The following is a 20,574-nucleotide window of genomic DNA, read 5'->3' as shown; positions in this document are numbered from 1 at the left end:
TTTAAATATTAATAATTAATTACTGATTAAAAACAATAAATTTTATTAATCATTTAGTATTTTTCTTATAATTAAGATGAAAACATATACCAACATGAGTATAGTGAAGTGAAATATACAGCATAGAATTTGTGACTGTGAAATTGCTTTTATTAGTAAAAAAAATCATTTTTATACAATACGGAATTCTCATAATACTTAGTGAAATTAAAAATTAATTTGTATACAATACAGTATTATCGTTTTGTATTTTTTAAAATTAAAAATTTAATAAATTATAATTTGACATTATCAAATTCTATTTATGTCGGATTCTTCACATGTATATAAAATACGAAATCGTTCAATATTTTTAAAAAATATCAAAATTATTCTAATATTTAAAAAAATGGCCTATTTTGATAATGTAAACCAGTGATGCAAAATAATAAATTATAATTAAAAAGTAAAAAATCTACCTTTTGAAACTATATGCTTTTTTTTTTCAATAAAATTAGTATTGAAATGTCTCTAGTTTGAAGAATTGTATATTTTTTTTAATAAAAAATAAAATAAATAGGATAACTTGGTTAATTTCACAAATGGACTTTGGCTAAAAAAGTTTAGGCTCGCTAAAATGAGAATCAAACAAATTGGGATTAAATGGGTCGGAATAGCTCATTTGGTCGGCTTAATAACTAAAATCGAAATTGCATCTTCAATTGAGATATTTAGTTATTAATCAAATAGTTTATATAAATAAATTAAACCTTAAACCATTTTAGTAAGTAGTATATATTTTATAGTTTAAAATTTGGGGATTATAACATACCAAGAGATGTAAAAGAGTAAACACTTAACCTAGTTTTTGTCTATTTTCTTTAAGGACAAGACGATTCTTGTCCAAAAAAAGTATGTCTCGGCCCTTATCCCTGTATGCTGTCAGACATGGCGGCCTTTCTGTAGGTTCCAGCATTAAAAACAAACGAAATTAGTCTACGTGTCATTTAACGAAAATGAACTAGCTATTAAGTGTCCGTTAAGTGCCAAGTTGGCAAGTGAAGAATGGACAGAAGTCGATCTATTCCTTTTTCTCAAGCAAAAATGTCATCATATGGGTGATAGGGGAGGTTCAAATGCTGTGACTCTTCACTATTAGCTCTGAAAATGTCACTCTCTTGGACTGTAAACCCTAGGATGACATGGTTGAGAGTGAAGAATATAGATTGACGCCAAATCGGCAAAGTGGGAGAGGTGAAAATGAATTAGGTTGGAGTTTGAATGTTTAGTGGAAGTGTGGAATCAAGGAGGAAGAAGAAGTGGGTTACCCGAGAGTGTAATTGTGGAATTCATGCAATTTTGTTCATGTCAAGAATTGATATGAACTCAAACAGATTATTCTTTGAATGCTCATACTTTAAGGTAGGTTTATTAACAATTAAAATTATGTTCACTTTGTTTTCTATTAGATTTTTATAAAAGAATATCCTTTTGTAGACTCCAACACCTAATTGCAAGTACTTTTGTTGGTTTCATGATTATGTTGCATTATTCAATAAGGATGTTACAAAGACTCTTGTTTGGGGGTTTGAAGTAGAATCCAAATCATAAGGAAGGCCATTCTCCTAAAATTGACAACAAAGTTAAGTAGCTAGAGGAAAGATTGGTTAATTTAAAAATTTATTTAAAGAAATCTAGACTAAATTATAATCAAATTAGGTGCACTAATATTGAATGTGTTGTTTTGGTATTTGCTGTTAGAATTCTAGTTGAAACCTGTTTAGTGGTGTAGTTTAGACTTTAGAGAGATCATATGTTGCTTTTGGAATATTGTGAAACATTGTGATCATAGCTGTTAAGTTGTTTAGGCAATGATATTTGTTACTGTCATTCATTTTTGATGCATGGATATAAATATAATTAATCTGCTTTTGTATTTATACGAAAGTTTATTCTATTTTAAAAAATGCAGTAGTATATATAATTTTGTAATGAAATAAGGCAAATGCAAGATAACAATATAAAAAAATATCTATTGAAACTTAACACATAATACTACAATAACAAAATAAGGGAAGCATAACTGCCCTTACCAATAGAGTTACCCAAAAGAGTATTTAAACCATTATATCACATGTTACATGTCTTAACACCTAATTATATAATAACAAAAGCAGTCACCATAAGATCCCTAATCATCATAGTTGTCCAAGCGAGTAATAAAATATTGTATCAGTCCTGTAATTTGATAACTAAAATAGACACCCTTAAAAATAAGCTAATGCCTAAAATATCTATTTTTTTTAATACCAAACTTGTAAAACTAGATCAACTAATTAATTCTTATTGGAAGGCATGATCCTAGAGTGGAAATGAACTTAAAAAGCCTTGTTACAGTTCTTAAAGTTGCTGCAGCTAGTCTCTACTAAAACACCTCTTACTACATAATATTTGCTCTGAATTTCTCTTAAAACTCTCTTCATGATGAAATACAAGAACAATCATAAAATTATCTATCTGAGACAAATAAAGTAATTAATATTTTACATTACAATCTCTAAATAAATAATTGTGATTTTAACTATATTGTCAAACCACAACTAATAATAGTTCAACAGTAAAGTAATGCACACATGAAAAAAAAAAAGCCAAACTCATAATTATGCATGATAATCCCTAAAGCATTCAAACTAAACCCAAAATTAGCAACGTTGAATTATAAACCAAACTCTTTCAGTGCAGTGCAACATCAATTCAACAAAAAAAAAGATGCTAACACTCTAACTCCCCAAAACGAATTAAACGATACACAATCTCACTAATTTTATAGTTAAAGAATCCATTACTTACCTTAAAAGCTTACACCAGAAAATTCTATCAACGTCATCAGGCAGTTCGTTAGTGATGCCGTCTCTAAAGCATCACTTGGAGCTTTGTCAGCAACAGTATGAACTCAGCTCCACAACCATGTAGAACATTGTGGGTTTGTCTTCTTTAGAGAGAAGAGAAAAAGATTCTTAGATATTCTGTAATTAGAAAAAAGGTAATGCGGGGTTAAATGGAAACTCACATCATGCACTTAACGCACCGTTCCAATTCTAATTAAAATGACGACCTTTTTGTTTGAGACAAATGGATAGATTGACTTTGTCCATTCTTCACTTGCCAGCTTGGCACTTAACGAACACCTGATAGTTTGCTTTTAATGGTGGAACCTATAGAAGGACCGTTATGTCTGACTGTATACGGAGACAGGGTTGAAACGTACTTTTTTTGGATAAGAATTGTCTTATCCTTCGAAAAAATTGATAGGAATCAAATTGGGTATTTATTCGATGTAAAATGATAATAAAAGGCACGTCTAAGACTTATAATGTGAGGGAACTAAATTTGAACCTTTAATTAGAAGTATAACAAAATTTTGACCGAATTATTTGCACATTTGATCTAACTAATGAATTGAACTAGATGTTTGGTTGAACCAATAAATTTGATTTGGATTCACAAACCACAAATATAATGATAAGGATAATAATTTAGTAAAATGTTTCTTGGTAGATTGCGAGAAATTAATTCCATGTAAATACTAAATAGTATGTTTTAATGGTTTTTTTTTATTTTTACTTGGAATTATTTTAGTTTACATCTTGAATTTAATATTTTATACTTCAGGTTGGGCCTAAATTGATTAAAGTGACCCATTTGACAATCTTAATAACTAAAACTGAAATCCATATCTAAGTAAGAGAGTTTAATTTGCAATTTTAGCCTAGATCAAATGGTAAATTGGTTATTCTCAAAATGCTATACTTGATTTAATTCCCAGCTAAGACTGGGTTGTAATTTAAAAACTTTATAACGTATGTCAGTGGGTATGTGAATAGGGTACTCATAAAAAAAAAAAAAAGATATTAGTTTGGGTAGAGTATATTTTAAAGAATTTTAAAAATATTTTTAATATTTAATTTGATTTAATTTTATTCTTAACATTTAAAATAAATTTTAATTTTATTTTTAGTATCAATTTTTTAACAATCAACATCAAGTCATTTTTTTTTACCAATTTTATTCTTTTTTATATATTATTTTTTCAATAGCCGAACAAACTCTTCTTTCTTTCTCTACTCCTCTCCCCATCACACTAGAGTACCACCTTACCATCATCCTATCCTATCCCTTCAACCATGGTTATTATTGTCAAAATTATATCAACATCTCATAAAAAACTCATTTTTTCATTGTTTTCTCTCTTTTTTTTCTTTAATTTGTTTCTATTAATCTACCTTTCTTTAATATTGTCCATTGTCATCTTTCACTTTCATGTTGTCTCTCCTTCGTCCTTTCTAACGAGTGTTTTCTCTGCATTAATTAAACTCAAGACTCTGAACTCTTTGTTCATAATAGTTGTGATATACTTGAACAAATATATAATTATTCTCAGACATGTTTGATTGATGTGTGACTTGCTGCTTAAGATAAGATAAAAAAAATGACCAAAGCTCCTTTATATTTTTCTCAATCATAGCAAATACAATAGGCAATATATTTGAATTGTTATCTTGGATGATAGTCATAAGTAGAATCCCTCGTATTTAGTATATAAGTGAATGCCATCGGTGGAGATAAGTTGTTTGCAATGCATAAAAACGCCTAAACAAGGAGAAAACATCTAGAACACCCGATGGAACATGGCGCTGTCATCATCACCACACTAAGATTATGTTACAAGTTACACCCAACCTAAATCACCATAATTGTTAGAATATATCAATATTTAATTAAGCACAAATAACTAAAGGCAATGTAATGAATCTTACGACGTAAGTACATCTACATTGTGAATAACCACCTAGAAAACTTATTGTATGATTCCTCCCAATCTCTATATATCTTGGCAATGACTTTGATTTGCAAGTCAAATCTTTGTGTACGACGTTTTGTAACAAAAGTGATTCTCAACAGATCCTTGCAAAACTCTTATCTAATCGTTGGATCTACTTTGACCATTGTGAATATGTGTTGAGCTGTCACCTTTAAGTCTAACTTTTCATAGTCTTGGCCTATCGATGTTTGCATGCAAGAATGAGGATCATTGTATCTCCTCACCTCTTTTTTTTTCTTTTTTTCTTTTTTGCTTTCGGCAATAAGTACTGTGTATGCTCCATTGAAAATTCGACCTAAACTTAGTACACTATGCAACATACTTAAAATAGTCACTCTCTAATATCTTATACTCTAGTGCGCCCTCCTAACGTTATACATCTTAATTGCCATAATAATTTTTTACTTATTTTCAAACTGTTGCCCAATCTCAAACTCATTGGTCAGATTATCCTCGGGACCTCCTTTATCAAAAGAACAATCTTTATTCAATGTCTTGAAATTCGACGTGAAAAAGTGAGTAGGATGATCATATGATTGAAAAATAGTAGGTTGTGTCAGCAAAAATTGTGAATCTCTGAAATAGGTTATCTCTTCTTCCTCATCATCATATATATCCATGAGTTCAATCTCTACTTTTTCTCTATTAGATACAGGGTTAACTTTATATGGATCTGTCATTGAGTCTCTAATGGCATAACCTTCATGGCTTTCAAAATTTGCTTACAATATTTCATTATTAAAATTTTTAGGATTTGATCCTCCTCCCTTGACTACCCTCAAGGAGAATGTTTAAGTCAATTATCAACTTTTTAATATTTGTTCTAGTTACCCCCACTTGAGGGGGTGTCATCACCAACATCCCAAGAAGCCTCACATAGGTCAACCAGAAATATAAATAACTTCAACAGATGGACATTTGAAAAACGATTGATTAGACGTATATCCTCATCATCACGTAATACCTATGTCAAACAAAAATTTATTAGAAATGATAATAATATAATAAAATAACAATAAAAAGTGTCATCTAAAAAAATAAATAATAAAAATAATTAAATACACGCTATGAATAATAAGATAATATTTTTGTAAACAAAAGTATTGTCTACTTCTGTCGAATATCTATAATAAATCTTTTTTGTTTTCTTGATGTGTTGTTAACCAATGATGTGTACTATAAAATTCTTTAAAATCATTAGACATCTCACTTTTACTGAAATGTATACAAAAATCGACCAAATAGAATTAATACAACATATCTATTTTGATCAATACTATTTCTCTATCATAACAAATTTATAATAATGATATTCTAAACTTTTTAAAGGGTAAGAATTAGAAGAAAGAAAAAGCAGAATGAGAGGTGAATGTATTTTTTTCATTTTTTGTAATGAGTGAAGCTTTGCACTCACTAATATTTATAGGATGAATTTTTTATCGCTACATGGGCCAACTTCACCGAAACCATAGATGAACCTTGAGTTTAGAATGAAGTTCGCCGCTGGCCAGGTAAATTTCATAAAATTTCCACAAGTTCACCGTTTACTTGGACGAACTTTTTTATAACTGGTCAATTTCACTGAAGTATTGGACGAACTTGATCAAAATGCCAAAGGTGGACTAAGCTGTTTCTGGGTCACTCGAGAGGATACGTACAAGGATGTATATGGTTACTCTTCTTAATATTGCTTCTACTATATCAAACAAATTATTAATTAATTAATTAAACAAAATAGAAATCCTGATTTGCCCTTTTTATTTTTATTTTTTAATCAAAGGAGAATATAAAAATATGCAAATTAGAGATGATGCTTTTATATGTTCTCAAGATACAATGTCCTAAATACTTAAAGTAGGGGTGGCAAATGGAATTAAACTTGCCGGGCTGACCTGCGTAATCTGTCAAAAAAGACGGACCAAACTGAAAAATTAAGATCGTCATACATCAAAAGTCCGCTTTAATTTGCACTACTTAAACTGTGGGTTTTGGCAGATTTTTCCGCCGGACTTAGAGCTTTTTTTAAGATGTTCTAATTTAGTATTTTAGAATATGTTTTATGTTTGATTGATTATGTTTTAAACTTGGATATGATTTTATATATTTTGGATAATGTTAGTTTTTATTATTTTGTTTCAAAAAATTTGGTTTATGATTATATTTATTTCATATTTATAATTATAAAGACTTTAATGTTTGTAAATTTAGATATTATAATTTTTTATATCTTTAGAAATTATAAATTTATTAAAATAGTTGTAAAATTATATATATTATTTAATACTTTTTTTATAATTTATATTATTTAATACTTAATAGAAAATAAAAAACTTAAAAAAAAAAGAGATTTGACAGACTTGGCCTGTCAATCCGCCGATCCACCAGCCCGCCAAAGGGGCGGACTTTTAGCAAGACGAGACGGACTTGCTCGCTTGCCTCCCCCAACTTAAAGTAATCCCTCTTTTTATATAATACAAATACTTTATCCGTAGCAACATCTTAGTTCTGCTATAACTGTATATTAAACACAGCTTGAAATGCAAGGTTAACATATTCCTATCTTTATAGGTTGGGTAGTTGTTTACAGACACAATCATACAAATAAGAAAAAAGAGATTTTGAATATCACAATTGCCCGTCTAGCTCAGTTGGTAGAGCGCAAGGCTCTTAACCTTGTGGTCGTGGGTTCGAGCCCCACGGTGGGCGTAAATTTTGTTCTCTTTTTAAGGCTCTCTGTAGCGACTTCATAACCCTTTATCATTACAAGGCTTTAGTGCGCTAAAAAGTCATCTTCAATCTAACATTACTCGACTACATATTTCGACTTGCCATAATCATTATGGTGCCAAATGAAGTTTGAAACCGGTTTCTTTACGTGTTTTAGCGTTTACTCTTACAATATTCCCGCATTTATATTATCATCGCTGACATCAGCCTCATTAGCAACCAACATTGTCTATGTTATATTCTCATTAGAAACAAAACCAGCAACATTGTCTATATGTACTATGAAATTGTGACGTTCAAAGTCTATCAGAACTCTGCTCATGTATTTCTGGCTCATCCTTTCATTTTTCTTCCAATTTTCCGTGGTACAAACCATGCAGCTTTAATCATTTTGTAGAGTGACAACCAAAGAGGAAGAGATCAAAGCTGAGAACTTTTGAAGCATTCACTAATATAAATCAGTCGTCAGTGGGTGCTTGGGCATCCAAAATATTGCGATTAGCAACACTAGAAAAGCGGTCAGGTTCAGGAGAGTGATGGAGATGCCCACAACTTGACTTTCTTGTCAGTGCTGGCTGTCGCCAACACCAAGACTTGTTCTTTTCCTGGAAAAGGAGCAACAAAATTTTCAGATAACAAAGAAAATTCATGCTTGTTAAGCACACCATACAAGCTAGGCATGCAGACACACTTCTGTTTTTTCAAGACAAAAGAAGAATATCATTAGAATGAAGAAATGAATGCTACGGGATGAGAGGATAAGAGATCCTCCTAACAATATCAAAAAAATAAGAATAAATAAAGTGATCAAAGTACAGCTTTTCAGATGCAGAAAGACAATAACAATAAGTAAACACAAAATGTATTGTGGTACACTTCAAAAAAATATTCATTGTAAAGATACCAATGAAATTTTGTGTAGTCAACTAAACTGCTTGGACAATAAACTACCAAGACACAGATCTAGCTAAAAATTTGTCACATCAACTATGTTAAAAAATCAGACATGAGGAGTTAGATCAGCAGCTTTACCCATTGGAATACTTTTTGGTGCCCAGGAAATGCACGTAATATCACCTGGAAGTGAAAAAAATTAAAATAAAAAATTACTATATTTTTCAATTGCAAGTATAGAAGATCCCAAAATTTGATACACGGGCATACCATCATGGGCTTTATCAGCTGTATCCAAAACCTTTCCAGTCTCAACACATAACCACTGCAATGTAGAACCATGGGTTGCAGCCAAAATTTTTCCATCTGGCGAAATACTAAGGCGGTCATAGTGCAAAGTAGTACCAGCAGAATCATGAAGAGGAATTGGAAACACCTTTAGTGTCTTTGGATCCTCAGAGAGATGATAGCGAACTTCAAGTTACAGGGAAAAATATTAGGTGAGAATAATTCAATTAAACATCAAAGAATGCACAGTTTCCAAAAGAATGCTACTCATAGTAGAGGGAAGGACACCAGTAGCCAATCAAACAATATACACTCTTTTCAAACAATAGCCAAAACAAATAGTAACATAGAGAAAAGAAAACATGCCTACGATCAGCCATAGAATATTATTATCCAAGTATTACTTTGAATTTTTCGTTTAATAAAAGCATGACATATTTTTGTCTTGAACATTTAAACTATTTGCAAAGGTTACTGAGTTGAGTTTTTTTTTTTTTTCTTTTTCCCTTTTAGGAAAACTAAAGCAAATTTGACAAGTGGAAAATAATCAACTCTCAAATTTTGCTTACCATTGATATTCCATATTCTCATTGATCCATCCTTTGATGCTGTGATTATTTGCTCGGAGTTTGGGGAAAAGCATAACCAAGTTACTGCACTCTGACACAAAAGGAATAAACAAAAATCATTGAGAATACCAAATCCAAAATAAAAGTAATCCATCAAAATATATGAAAATTAACATATAATATACCTCTTTGATAATGGAAAAATGAATCACCTAATGATATATATAATCTAAAAATTTTTGTCCAGCAGATATAAATGGGAGCTTGATATAAATGTGAAATCAGTAAATCACCCGAAACTATATATATTATACCTTATGCCCCTTGAGCTGCATAACATTTGCAACTTCTTTGGCAGATCCATCCTTTGCATACACAATCTCCCAGACCTACCACACGTCGTAAAAAAAATCAAGTAAAGAAGATACCGACGATTCCAATGATAAGGAAGCAGTACAATTCTGATCTTTTTCAATCAGAAAATATAGCAAAAGGGTATGCATTATTATGCTAATGGTTCATTAAAAGGCTCCTTGGTACATCTAACAAATTGGTAGATGACTTTACATCAAGTATGAACTAAATTGTAAGTGATAACCTCACTTGGATAAATTTCAGAATATTAAACCTCCATCTATGTCAATTCCAAAGAACAAACAGAATTAAGAAGTGGAACAGCAATGCATAGCATATTTAACTGATTTTGGCTTGCCAGTATTGTTCTTCAAAAGAAAAATTTATAGAAAGATGTCAGATAAAAATGGTAGATCATAGAAAATATGTTGATCATTATACACTTAACAGCTTCACTTGGCAAACTAGTACTACACTACTACAATACTTTGCATCCTCCATCACTCGCAGCCTCCTCTGCCTTTCCCTTATGAACTCTCTGGCAGCTAAAATGCGTCCTGCTGTTTCTGCGGGATCTCTTTCTCTAATTAGATGGCAGGCACAATTCTGACTAGTTCTCCGCACTACTTTTCTGTGAGTGATTCTGACTAGTTCTCCGCACTACTTTTCTGTGAGTGAAGACTATCATGCCTGTTTAGTGAGCAAACTAACTACCTTGTGAACACCCTCAGAATCACATCACACTGCCTGTGTGAACAACCTAACTAACTTTGCATAACCAGCTTCAATAGTTACGCCTAATCTATCACTGTTAGGATAAGCGAAATCGAAGAGGTTAGTTAGAAGGTAAGGATAGCATGATTAACTAGTTGCGTGGACCAACAGCTACTTGGGTAGAGACCGCTGGAATATTAAAGTTCCTATTAAACTTCAATATTTTATTTTGTCCCAAAACTTGCCCAAGCACAGCCTGAGGCATGATGTCTTGTGTCACAAGGATCAGTACTGGCTTCAAAATCCAGTTTCTGTTTCCTCCATCCTGTTCCCACTCATCCACCAACTGACTCACTATATGTCACCAAGTAATTTCCTACTTTTTGTTCATTCTCTTGCTTGAAAATATCTCCATACTCCCATCTTTTTCATTCCTTTATCTATGTCAAGTTTCTCTATAAATTCCATTCTCACTCACTGGCCACAACAGAGAATTGTTAGGTCCCAAAATTGAAACATTAACAAACATAAACACTAAAAAATAATTAGACGAAGAGAGAATAATAGGGAGGGAAAGATAAAGTTAACATGGTTGGATGTAGTTAAATACAAAAGTAGGGAAAGAAGGAGGAGCATTACAAGCTACTTTCAACTTAAAATGCTAGAAGATACATAATAATCAGTTTACCAACTGCTCCAAAGATCAAGGTTTATCACGTACCATAAACTTTGTACAAATATATATATCAAAATGAAAGTAGCAACTTTTCCATGTTGCTTATTATCAATTTTTTCGATTGAATTGAAATAAATACAACAGGATACTTTTCAAGGAAAGCACAAATATATTAAATACTACTGGGTGCAGCCTCATTGCATGGGCTAGGATAAGGACTAAAACTGGAATTCAACCCTAGTTAGTGCAGGAATAGGAAGGAAACTTAAAGACTACCACCTCCTACCTCCTATAGCATAACGCTGGTTAAGTGCATGTGAGACACAAAAAAATATTAGAAACTCTGTAACTCACAGAATTTACCTTAACATCTGCAGTAAAGGCTGCAGCCGCAATAAAACGCCCATTGGGTGATATAGCAGCCATGTTATTTTTCAATTGATTAGTATCGACATGACCCACATTCTTCCCAGTTCTTCCATGCCAAAGCATGATATCAGTCCCTGCATCAGAAATTAAAATTTTGGACAGACTGTAGAAAGCAACCATCAAGCAGTATATATTGGTGTAAAGATAGGGTTGATATTTTCATTCAGCTAGATAAAGGCATAATAAAACAAAATACCTTTGAATAATAAATAAAAGCATAAAACATGGTCTGTTTGAATACTTTTACCATATTCTATTCTATTCTAAATCCTTTTACCATAAAACCCAATTCTTTCTCAACAAGATATATTTAATTAACATTGACATTCCCTTTATAGTTGCTGAATACTATTAAATGAGAGCAATATATAAAGTATGACATAGCATTTTGTCTATAATTCCAACATGGCATTACGCTAAAAATACCTTCTGAACATGAGGCAATAATTGTACTTCCATCGGCACTTCCATAACTTGCCTTGGCTCCAAACAAAGTTATTATAGCTCTTCTGTCATGAACTTTGTGATGTTCCCACTTAATTTCAGGGAGAGGAAGCTTTGTTTGTGTGTTGTTTTCAGAAGCTTTAGGTTTCTCTTCCCCATACATGTATAATGAACTACCAGAGAGTGTATGAGATGCCACAACAATGGAGGATGTATCACCAGAAAATGCAACAGCCATTGGATGACCTCCAGCAGGCAAATTGATTCTCATAAACCTGCACAAGAGTTAAAGGGGAAGAAAAAGATTAGGCAAATAGAGCATCAATAATATCAAGGTGACATGTAAACATACGAAGAGATTTTTGAAATTCACATACTTGAAACTTTTACTTGAAGCATCCTCCAACTTAAATATCCTTATTATTCCATCCGCACATGCTGTTTGCAACAATAAAATATTGTAAGAACATAAGAAAAAGATTCATATATTATGCTTAATAGCTCAAACAAGTAGAAAAATAAGGGTCCAATGCACAAGCATCCTGCGTTAATACAAGGTCTGGGAAGTGGTCGTACCCAAAGGGTGTAATGTACGCAGCCTAGGATTGAACCCGTGACCTTGAGGTCACACGGAAACAACTCAATCATTGCTCTAGGGCTCCCCTTCAATCCTAGGTTATATTAACTAGAAAGAAAGTAGCCTACAACAGTGACGCATTATTTATAACTACATGTCAGCAAATGTGAAGTGACAACTAGGTATGTGAATATTTAGGCAAAAATATGTGTTGCAATATGTAATTTTAGGAGATTCTTTGCGTCATGGGCAGTTTGTCCGCAACTTCAAAGGCCTTATGGGATAAAAGCAGGTGGGTTTATGGCTACCCAGCTCATAATTTCATTACACTTGACAAAATAAATAAACAAGTCAACAATGAGATTTGGATGTGCATTTATTTGTCAACTTCTGTAGAGAAAGTGTTGAACTGGATTTTTTAATCAATCATTTCATAATCATAAATCATATCCACAAAAGCTATGAGATTTATCTTCACGACTCTTCACTTGAACAACGTACATATATAAACAGAGCTATGAAAACATATTTTTTTTGCTACAGAAATTTTAAATCTAAAATTAAACTTGAACAAGGATCATGTATGAGCATCCATGAGGGTTGAGAAAATCTCCTTTAACTAGGTAGTAAACTACTGGCACAACTAAACAGATATAAACAGAATATCCGAATACCTGTTGCCAGATTTTGCCCATCAGGGGAGAAGCATAACCCATTAACAGCATCACCATGGCCTTTCAGGGTGTTTAAATCCAGTGGATGATGTCGCTTGTTTTGATCCTAATGTGACACAAACAGAAAAACTTAAATCCAGACCCCATAATTTCTAAACAAGTAAATTGCTCAACTATCTCAATCACTACTCCAAATGATCAAAACAGCAAATACAACCACTAACATAACCCAATTTTTCTCAAACATATTAAACATTAATTTGATTAGTAATTTAGTTAGTTACAACTTACAACTAACAACTACTTAACCGTACAAGTTGAAACTAGCTCAATAACTTTAACGATAATTAAACATTCAAACATCATTGCAAAAAAATAAGTGTAAGACATAATAATACATCATTGCAGACAAATCCATGAGAGGGAAATGGATAATTTTTTTCACATCACTAAAGAAATGCATGCAATGCCAGAGGAACTAGAAAAGAGTGAAAGAATACATACTACATAAAATAAATCATTTTTAATCAATAAAAAAAGGGGGAAAAGGGACCTTATCGGAGTGGGAGTGGGATTTGGAGTGGGTTTTCTTGGAAGGAGGTGGGTGGGAGGGTTTGGAATGAGAGGAGGGGGGTTTGGGATCGATATTGGGATCGGCGAGGGATCGAAGCTCCGATTGGCGGTTACGGAAGTAAGTGTTGAAGAAGAGGAATGCAATGATTGCTCCCAGGATCACTGACAGTGCTACAATCGGCATAATTGGATCCATTTCTTCAGATTCTTTATTTGTGATGCGATGCGATGAAGAAGAAGAACTTGGGGATGGGAAGAGGAAGAACTGAAGCAGGGTTTGGGGATTAACCCGATAACCCGTCACACCATATGTGCCGTCAGGGGAATTCGCGGTCCGATTTAGATCGATTTTTGAGACAAAATTTTAATAATAAAATAATAATATTATAATATATTCTGGGATTTAAATTGAATTGGATTGATTATAAAAAATAGATTTAAAATATGATTTGATCTAATAATTTATAAAAAATAAAATTTAATTAAATCTAAATTAGTGTAATGTTAATTTATTTTTAATTTAAATTAAATTAGATAAATAATTTAATTTAAATCAGTTTAAATTTAAACATCTTTACATACGGTATTATTTTTTTCAAAAAAATACCAACCAAAAAATAATTTAATTCTAATAACTATGAGTTCATCCACAAAAATAACTATTTTTAAACGATTGGGATGAATAGTTATTAAAAAATTTTAATTATTTTCTTCGTCTTTATAGATTTATTAAATTTTTAATTAAGTTATGTATTTTTTAATTAAATTTTTATATTATATTAAATTTTATAATTAAGTTTTCATCATAAAAAATGTTAAAATTAGAAAAAAATATATTAATTAAAATAAAATATTCAATTAAATGTTAGATATATTTATTTTATTTAATAAAATATTCTGTTAATTTTAATATTTTTATTACGTAGAGACCTAATTATAAAATTTAATATAATATAAGACCCAATTTAAAAAAAAGTATAAAAATGAATTTAAAATTCGATAAAATTATAAAACTGACAAAATAATTAAACTTTAAAAAAATATAATTAAATAATTTTATAAACATTTTATATTGTGGAGTGTATTAAAATTAAGAGAAAATTTCACTCCTTTCTCTTAAAAGATACTAAAATGATATTCTTTTTCTGCTATTTGTAAAATATACATTTCTCTCATAATTTTTAAAAGATCTTTTCTTTAATTCATTTTAAATTTTTTATGTTGACTAACGTTAACTTTACTTAATTTTCAAAAAAAATTATTTTTTTAAAATACTTTTTTGCAAAAAAAATTATTTTTTTATTAAATTTTGTTTATCAAAATATTTTATAACAAATTATTTTTTTACTGATTAAATTGTGTTTTTACTAAAATCTTTTTAAAAAAATTTAATGATTAAATTATTTTTTAAGATAACAAATTATTTTTTTAATGATCAAATTAATTTTTTCAAAAAAACACAAATAACAGATTGACACTCACCCTTCTTTCTAAACGTTGTCCTTAGAGGATCAATGCTTCTCCTTCTCTAGATGACTTTTTTTTTAGATTTTTTTAAAATGTTTTGAAAAATATTTTGGTATAAATATAATTTAATCAATAAAAATAATAATTTATTAAAGAGTATTTTAGTAAATAAAATTTAATAAAAAAATAAAATTTTTATTAAAGGATATTTTTGTAAAAATATTTTTTGAAAAATGAATAAAATTAATGTTAATTAATATAAAAAATTTAAAATAGATTAAAAATATTTTTTAAAAAAAATTATAAAGGATGAGAGTGTATATTTTATAAATAGAGGGTAAGAAAGTGTTATTTTAATATTTCTCAAAAAATATTAAAATTTTCTCTAAAATTAAACTAAAAATATATAAAAAGTTCAATGCTCAATTTGAGTTAAATCAGTACTGAAAGATTATACTAATTTAATTTGGTTTTGAAAATTTTATCAATTTAATTTTTAAAAAACATATTAATGAGTTATATTTCAAATGGCATAATCTTTTTATTTTGGATAAAAAAATAAAAAAATCTAAAAAAAAATACTTATACGAGTTAAATAGGTTTTTCGGTTGATTCTTATTAAATCATTTTGATAACTTATAATGTATATGATATTATGTCTCATATTTTCAATAAGACTTGCTATATATCTAAGTATTTTTTTCATTTAAGTTCATCTAAATAAGTTCAACACTAATAAAAACTACTCTCATTAAAAGAATGTGATTACACACACATCTTTTTATTCTTACACTCATTTACGCATAGAGCTTCTTTTGTTATTGTAATCACCAACAACACCAATATTTTACTAACAAAAATTAATATTTTGAATTGAATTTAAATTTATACAATGGACAATGTTCGATTCATTTAATTAGTATTATATAGTGGTTTCGCTTTGATAATATTTTTGGTTCATTCTAGATGCAAATGTTTCTGAATTCGAATTTATATAATGGACAAATATTCGGTTCATTTGGTATTATACAATGGTTTCGCTTTGATAATATTTTTTGTTCATTTTAGACGCAGATGTTTCTAAATTCGAATTTATATAATGGACAAATATTCGGTTCATTTGGTATTATTGAATAGTTTTGCTTTAATAATATTTTCGGTTCATTTGCAATCCAGATGTGTTGTCGATGAATAATTTGTCCCAATTGTTGAAATGACTTTTAAGACAAATTGAATAGAATGTAATAAAATCTAATGCAATTGAATAAAGTGATAATAAATAATTTTATTCTATTTTTGCTAAAAAAAGACTCAATCATTAACAAAAATATATCGAATTCATTTCTGAATCCAAATGAATCTTAATTAAACTAAGAAATAAATTGAAACAAGTTTAATCACCCGTGCCATGCACGTAATAAGATTGAAATTATAATTTTAAGTTGTTATGTTAAATTTCATTTTAATTATAATAATTTAATTAATAAAAAAATAACTTGTATGCGTTATTTTTCTTTTCTTAATATAGTGTTAATTGTATATTAACTATAAAATAGTTATTTAATCTACTTTTTTCAATAAATCAGGCATATATACTCAATATGACCATAAATAATCTAGTAATACTTAAATCGACCAACAAAGCTTTATATGTTGGTTTACTGTGAAGTAAGAAAATATCAAAATCAGCTCAAAATGAAGAACAAATTAATAGAGAATCCTAATGCAGAAAGTTTTGTAATAAACAATAAATAATTTAAACCTACTAAATAACAATCCAATGCTATCTTTTGATACCTGCAAAATATATACATGAAACAACACTGTATCAATGTTTGTATATAAAATTATATGATTAATGTAATTATAAAATTGTTTGTCAAGAAAATAAAATTATACGAATTTTTATGATAATTTTAATATTCTCAAACTATTAATGTACAATAAGAATTCATCTATTAGTTCCTATAAATTCTAAATTTTTTTAAGTGATAGTAATAAATTTTAATAAATAAATAGATGTAGTAAGATATTTTGTTATTACCTTTTTATTATATGCTCTCAAAAACTTCTCTATATACCACATTTATCGTGCAGTTATCTTCTAAGTGTCCATGATCTTGCAACAGCACTCGCAGACCATCTTTACTCGTTACCCTTGATAACGCAACATACAATTGACCATGGGTGAAAACTGACCTTGGAAGGTAAATTTCAACTTTTGATAGAGTTTGTCCCTGGGACTTTAAATCGCAGTGTGGTTGATTCCTCCAAGAGTTTACTCATGAAATAAAGTTAAAATGTGAACAATAAATACATATAAACTGGACCTAACATCACTCGAAGAAACCATGTAAAATAAACAACCTACTTTATCATCTATGAAAACCATTTCTAGATAAGTTGTCTTACTCTTGTCAAATTTGGATGGAACTTTCCATAACCTTATAATCCTTGCCTCTATTTTTTAAACCTTTTCATTACATAATCTACTACAGGTAATACTGTTGATAGAATCATAGCTTGTAGCCATTAGGTATGGAAAATAATAAAGAGAAAAAGAAATACGAATAAGGTACGAATTTTGTAGATGAAAAATAATTGAAACAATTGACTATTACGATTTATATATATATATATATATATATATATATATATATATATATATATATATATATATATATATATACTAATTACAAACGATATGAATTTTTAATGGAGATACTTGATACTAATAGAAAAAAATTATATAAATAGAAATTATTTAATTTCAATTTCAATTTTATATAACAAAATAGTGGTTTTCAAAAATTATGGAATCTTTTTTTTTTACATATGCATTATGCCATACGTATAAATTATACGGATTATTATATAAATTCATATATATACATAACAAAATGGTTTAATATTATATATTTTTTACATTAATTATATGTCAATATTTTAAAAAAAGAGATACATAAATATGTATAATATTATTGCTATATATGAAGTAGTTTTATATTGCTTTAATTATAGAGACTTACTATAATTATATAAAATTTAATTTGAGAAAATAATAATTTTTCTTGCCATAAATAATATACTAAAACTATTAGTATATTATCTTCTTTATGGTTAATTGAATTTGTCAATGATTTTCCCGTGTAATTTACCCAGTTTTTAAATATTACTTAATATACAAAATTTGAAATTGGAAATTGTTATTACTAATTCAATTAACTGGTTAATTGAGTAATAATTGTCAAATTATTAAGGTGCAAAATCATTGATTTACTCAATTGATTTCCATATATTATTTATATTTCAAGTAATAATTTGAAATTATATTATTTAACCAGTTAATGATACTATTATTAAAAATTATTTTTTGCATTAATTTTTAAATCAATTATTAAAAAATTATTTTTGTTAAGATAATTGTTTATAAATTATTTCAAATTATATTTTGTTAAGATATAATTATTTAGATTATTACTCATGACACGGGTATAATTTCATTTTATACCAATTAATCAATTATAATTATATGACACGGGTGTAATTTCAATTTTATCTACGGATTATTTCCCGTAATAATATACAATATATTATTTACCGTAATAATTTGATTTGATTGATTTTTAATTATTTACGTACATAAATGATTAAAATATATAACATAAATATCGTAATTATTATAATTCTATGATATAATTATAATTAACATATTTTATCATAATTAAATATTAATTTGATATAATTATAATGAAAATACTTTTTCAAAATAATATAATCTACTATTATTCATCTACTAATTATTTGGCAATAAACCTTAATATAATTTTTTACATCTCCGCTATGGAAAATAACTACTTAAATATACCAAATAATATGTAACATATTACTACCTGTATAAGTTAAGGCACAAAGACAGGATTTAATTAAGGTGATTGAAACTTTCACCAAACAGAATATGACCTCAATCGAATAAAAAAGGGTACTCGATTTTATATTAATTAGCTAGTCGAAGAAATCACATACTCATTCATTATTCATGTTTTATTATATTTTTTAAATAATATATAGAAAACATATATCCTATGTATAAAAATGTGACTATTAGTAATTTTATTAATAAACCTTTTTTTAAACTATTACTAATTTCAATTTTAATAAAAAATCTGAAGAAATAATTTCGCTTGCCATAAATAATATACTAAAACTGTTAGTATATTATCTTCTATATGATTAATTGAATTTATCAATGATTTTTCTGTGTAAATCGTTATTACCCAATTTTTAATAACTACTTAATATACAAAATTTAAAATTGGAAATTGTTATTACTAATTCAATTAACTGGTTAATTTAGTAATAATTGTCAAATTATTAAGGTACAAAATTATTGATTTACTCAATAGATTTCCATATATTATTTATATTTCAAGTAATAATTTGAAATTATATTATTTACCCAGTTAATAATACTATTATTAATAATTATTTTTTGCATTGATTTTTAAATCAATTATTAAATAATTATTTTTGTTAAGATAATTGTTTATAAATTATTTCAAATTATATTTTGTTAAGACATAATTATTTAGATTATTACTCATGGCACGGGTATAATTTCATTTTATACCAATTAATCAATTATAATTATATGACACGGATGTAATTTTAATTTTATCCACCGATTATTGGCAAATAAATTTTATTCCAATTATAAATAAAATATGTTTTTATTGGCAAATAAATTGTCTTTAGGTCAACGATTTAATATATGTGTAGGTTCATTTTTTGTCAAATATAATGAAAATATAAATAAAGAAATAAAGGATAAAAATAAACTTAATAATATTTGTCACTACTTCATTTTATTAAATTATTTAAAAATAGCACATTCACAAAAAATAATCGTAATATATAAATTGAGGCAATAATTTAAAATTCTATAATTATAATTTAATCAAATACTAATAGTAAAACCAAATTACCTAAACAATATTGAACCTATTCTAGTCTTTAGTCACGTATAGTATAGAATCATTCTTGTAACGACAACCAACTGAAATAACATTGTAAGTTTCAATATTTATAATTCGTGCAAAATCAGACCATCCTCTTGTTAGATAAGCTTCATCATCCGCTATCCATGTAATGCGGCAAGGTATAGAATTGCCACACCGAGAAACCAAACTAACTCTTATTCCCCTCAATGGCATTGCATGCATGCAAAAGAAAGCTGATAATTTCTGAAAAAAATCAAAATATGTTAAAAAATTATTCTAATAATGAACAGCTTAAACTAAGAAAAATTAAATATATTACCAATCGTT

The 20,574-nt window shown here is 28.4% G+C and overlaps 1 protein-coding gene and 1 non-coding gene across 2 annotated transcripts; one reads left to right on the top strand and one right to left on the bottom strand.

Annotated features, from left to right (window-relative positions):
- Positions 1 to 7,494: 7,494 nt before the first annotated feature.
- On the top strand, positions 7,495 to 7,567 carry TRNAK-CUU (transfer RNA lysine (anticodon CUU)). Its single transcript has one exon. It is a non-coding gene; the product is annotated as a tRNA-Lys (tRNA).
- A 119-nt stretch (positions 7,568 to 7,686) lies between these two features.
- Positions 7,687 to 14,089, bottom strand: LOC130977037 (uncharacterized). The gene is made up of 10 exons (XM_057902034.1): positions 13,761 to 14,089; positions 13,208 to 13,313; positions 12,334 to 12,394; positions 11,939 to 12,231; positions 11,447 to 11,586; positions 9,654 to 9,728; positions 9,340 to 9,430; positions 8,753 to 8,956; positions 8,621 to 8,665; positions 7,687 to 8,193 (listed from the first exon to the last, which is right to left on the bottom strand). The coding sequence occupies exons 1-10, from the start codon at positions 13,974 to 13,976 to the stop codon at positions 8,114 to 8,116; spliced, it is 1,311 nt and encodes a 436-aa protein (XP_057758017.1). The 5' UTR covers positions 13,977 to 14,089; the 3' UTR covers positions 7,687 to 8,113.
- Positions 14,090 to 20,574: the final 6,485 nt, after the last annotated feature.

The sequence above is a fragment of the Arachis stenosperma genome, chromosome 4, assembly GCF_014773155.1.
Source record: "Arachis stenosperma cultivar V10309 chromosome 4, arast.V10309.gnm1.PFL2, whole genome shotgun sequence".
NCBI lineage: Eukaryota > Viridiplantae > Streptophyta > Magnoliopsida > Fabales > Fabaceae > Arachis > Arachis stenosperma.
Note: the sequence above shows the minus strand (reverse complement) of the source record. Positions and strands in the feature narration are given on the sequence as shown.

Bases quoted from the DNA above. Each gene is read 5' to 3' on its own strand.
- LOC130977037 (XM_057902034.1), bottom strand. From the start codon at position 13,976: ATGGATCCAATTATGCCGATTGTAGCACTGTCAGTGATCCTGGGAGCA. The intron at 12,395-13,207 runs GTATTCGGATAT...TGTTGCAAACAG, and splicing joins TGGGCAAAATCTGGCAACAG to CATGTGCGGATGGAATAATA. The intron at 8,957-9,339 runs GTAAGCAAAATT...TGTAACTTGAAG, and splicing joins GAGAATATGGAATATCAATG to TTCGCTATCATCTCTCTGAG.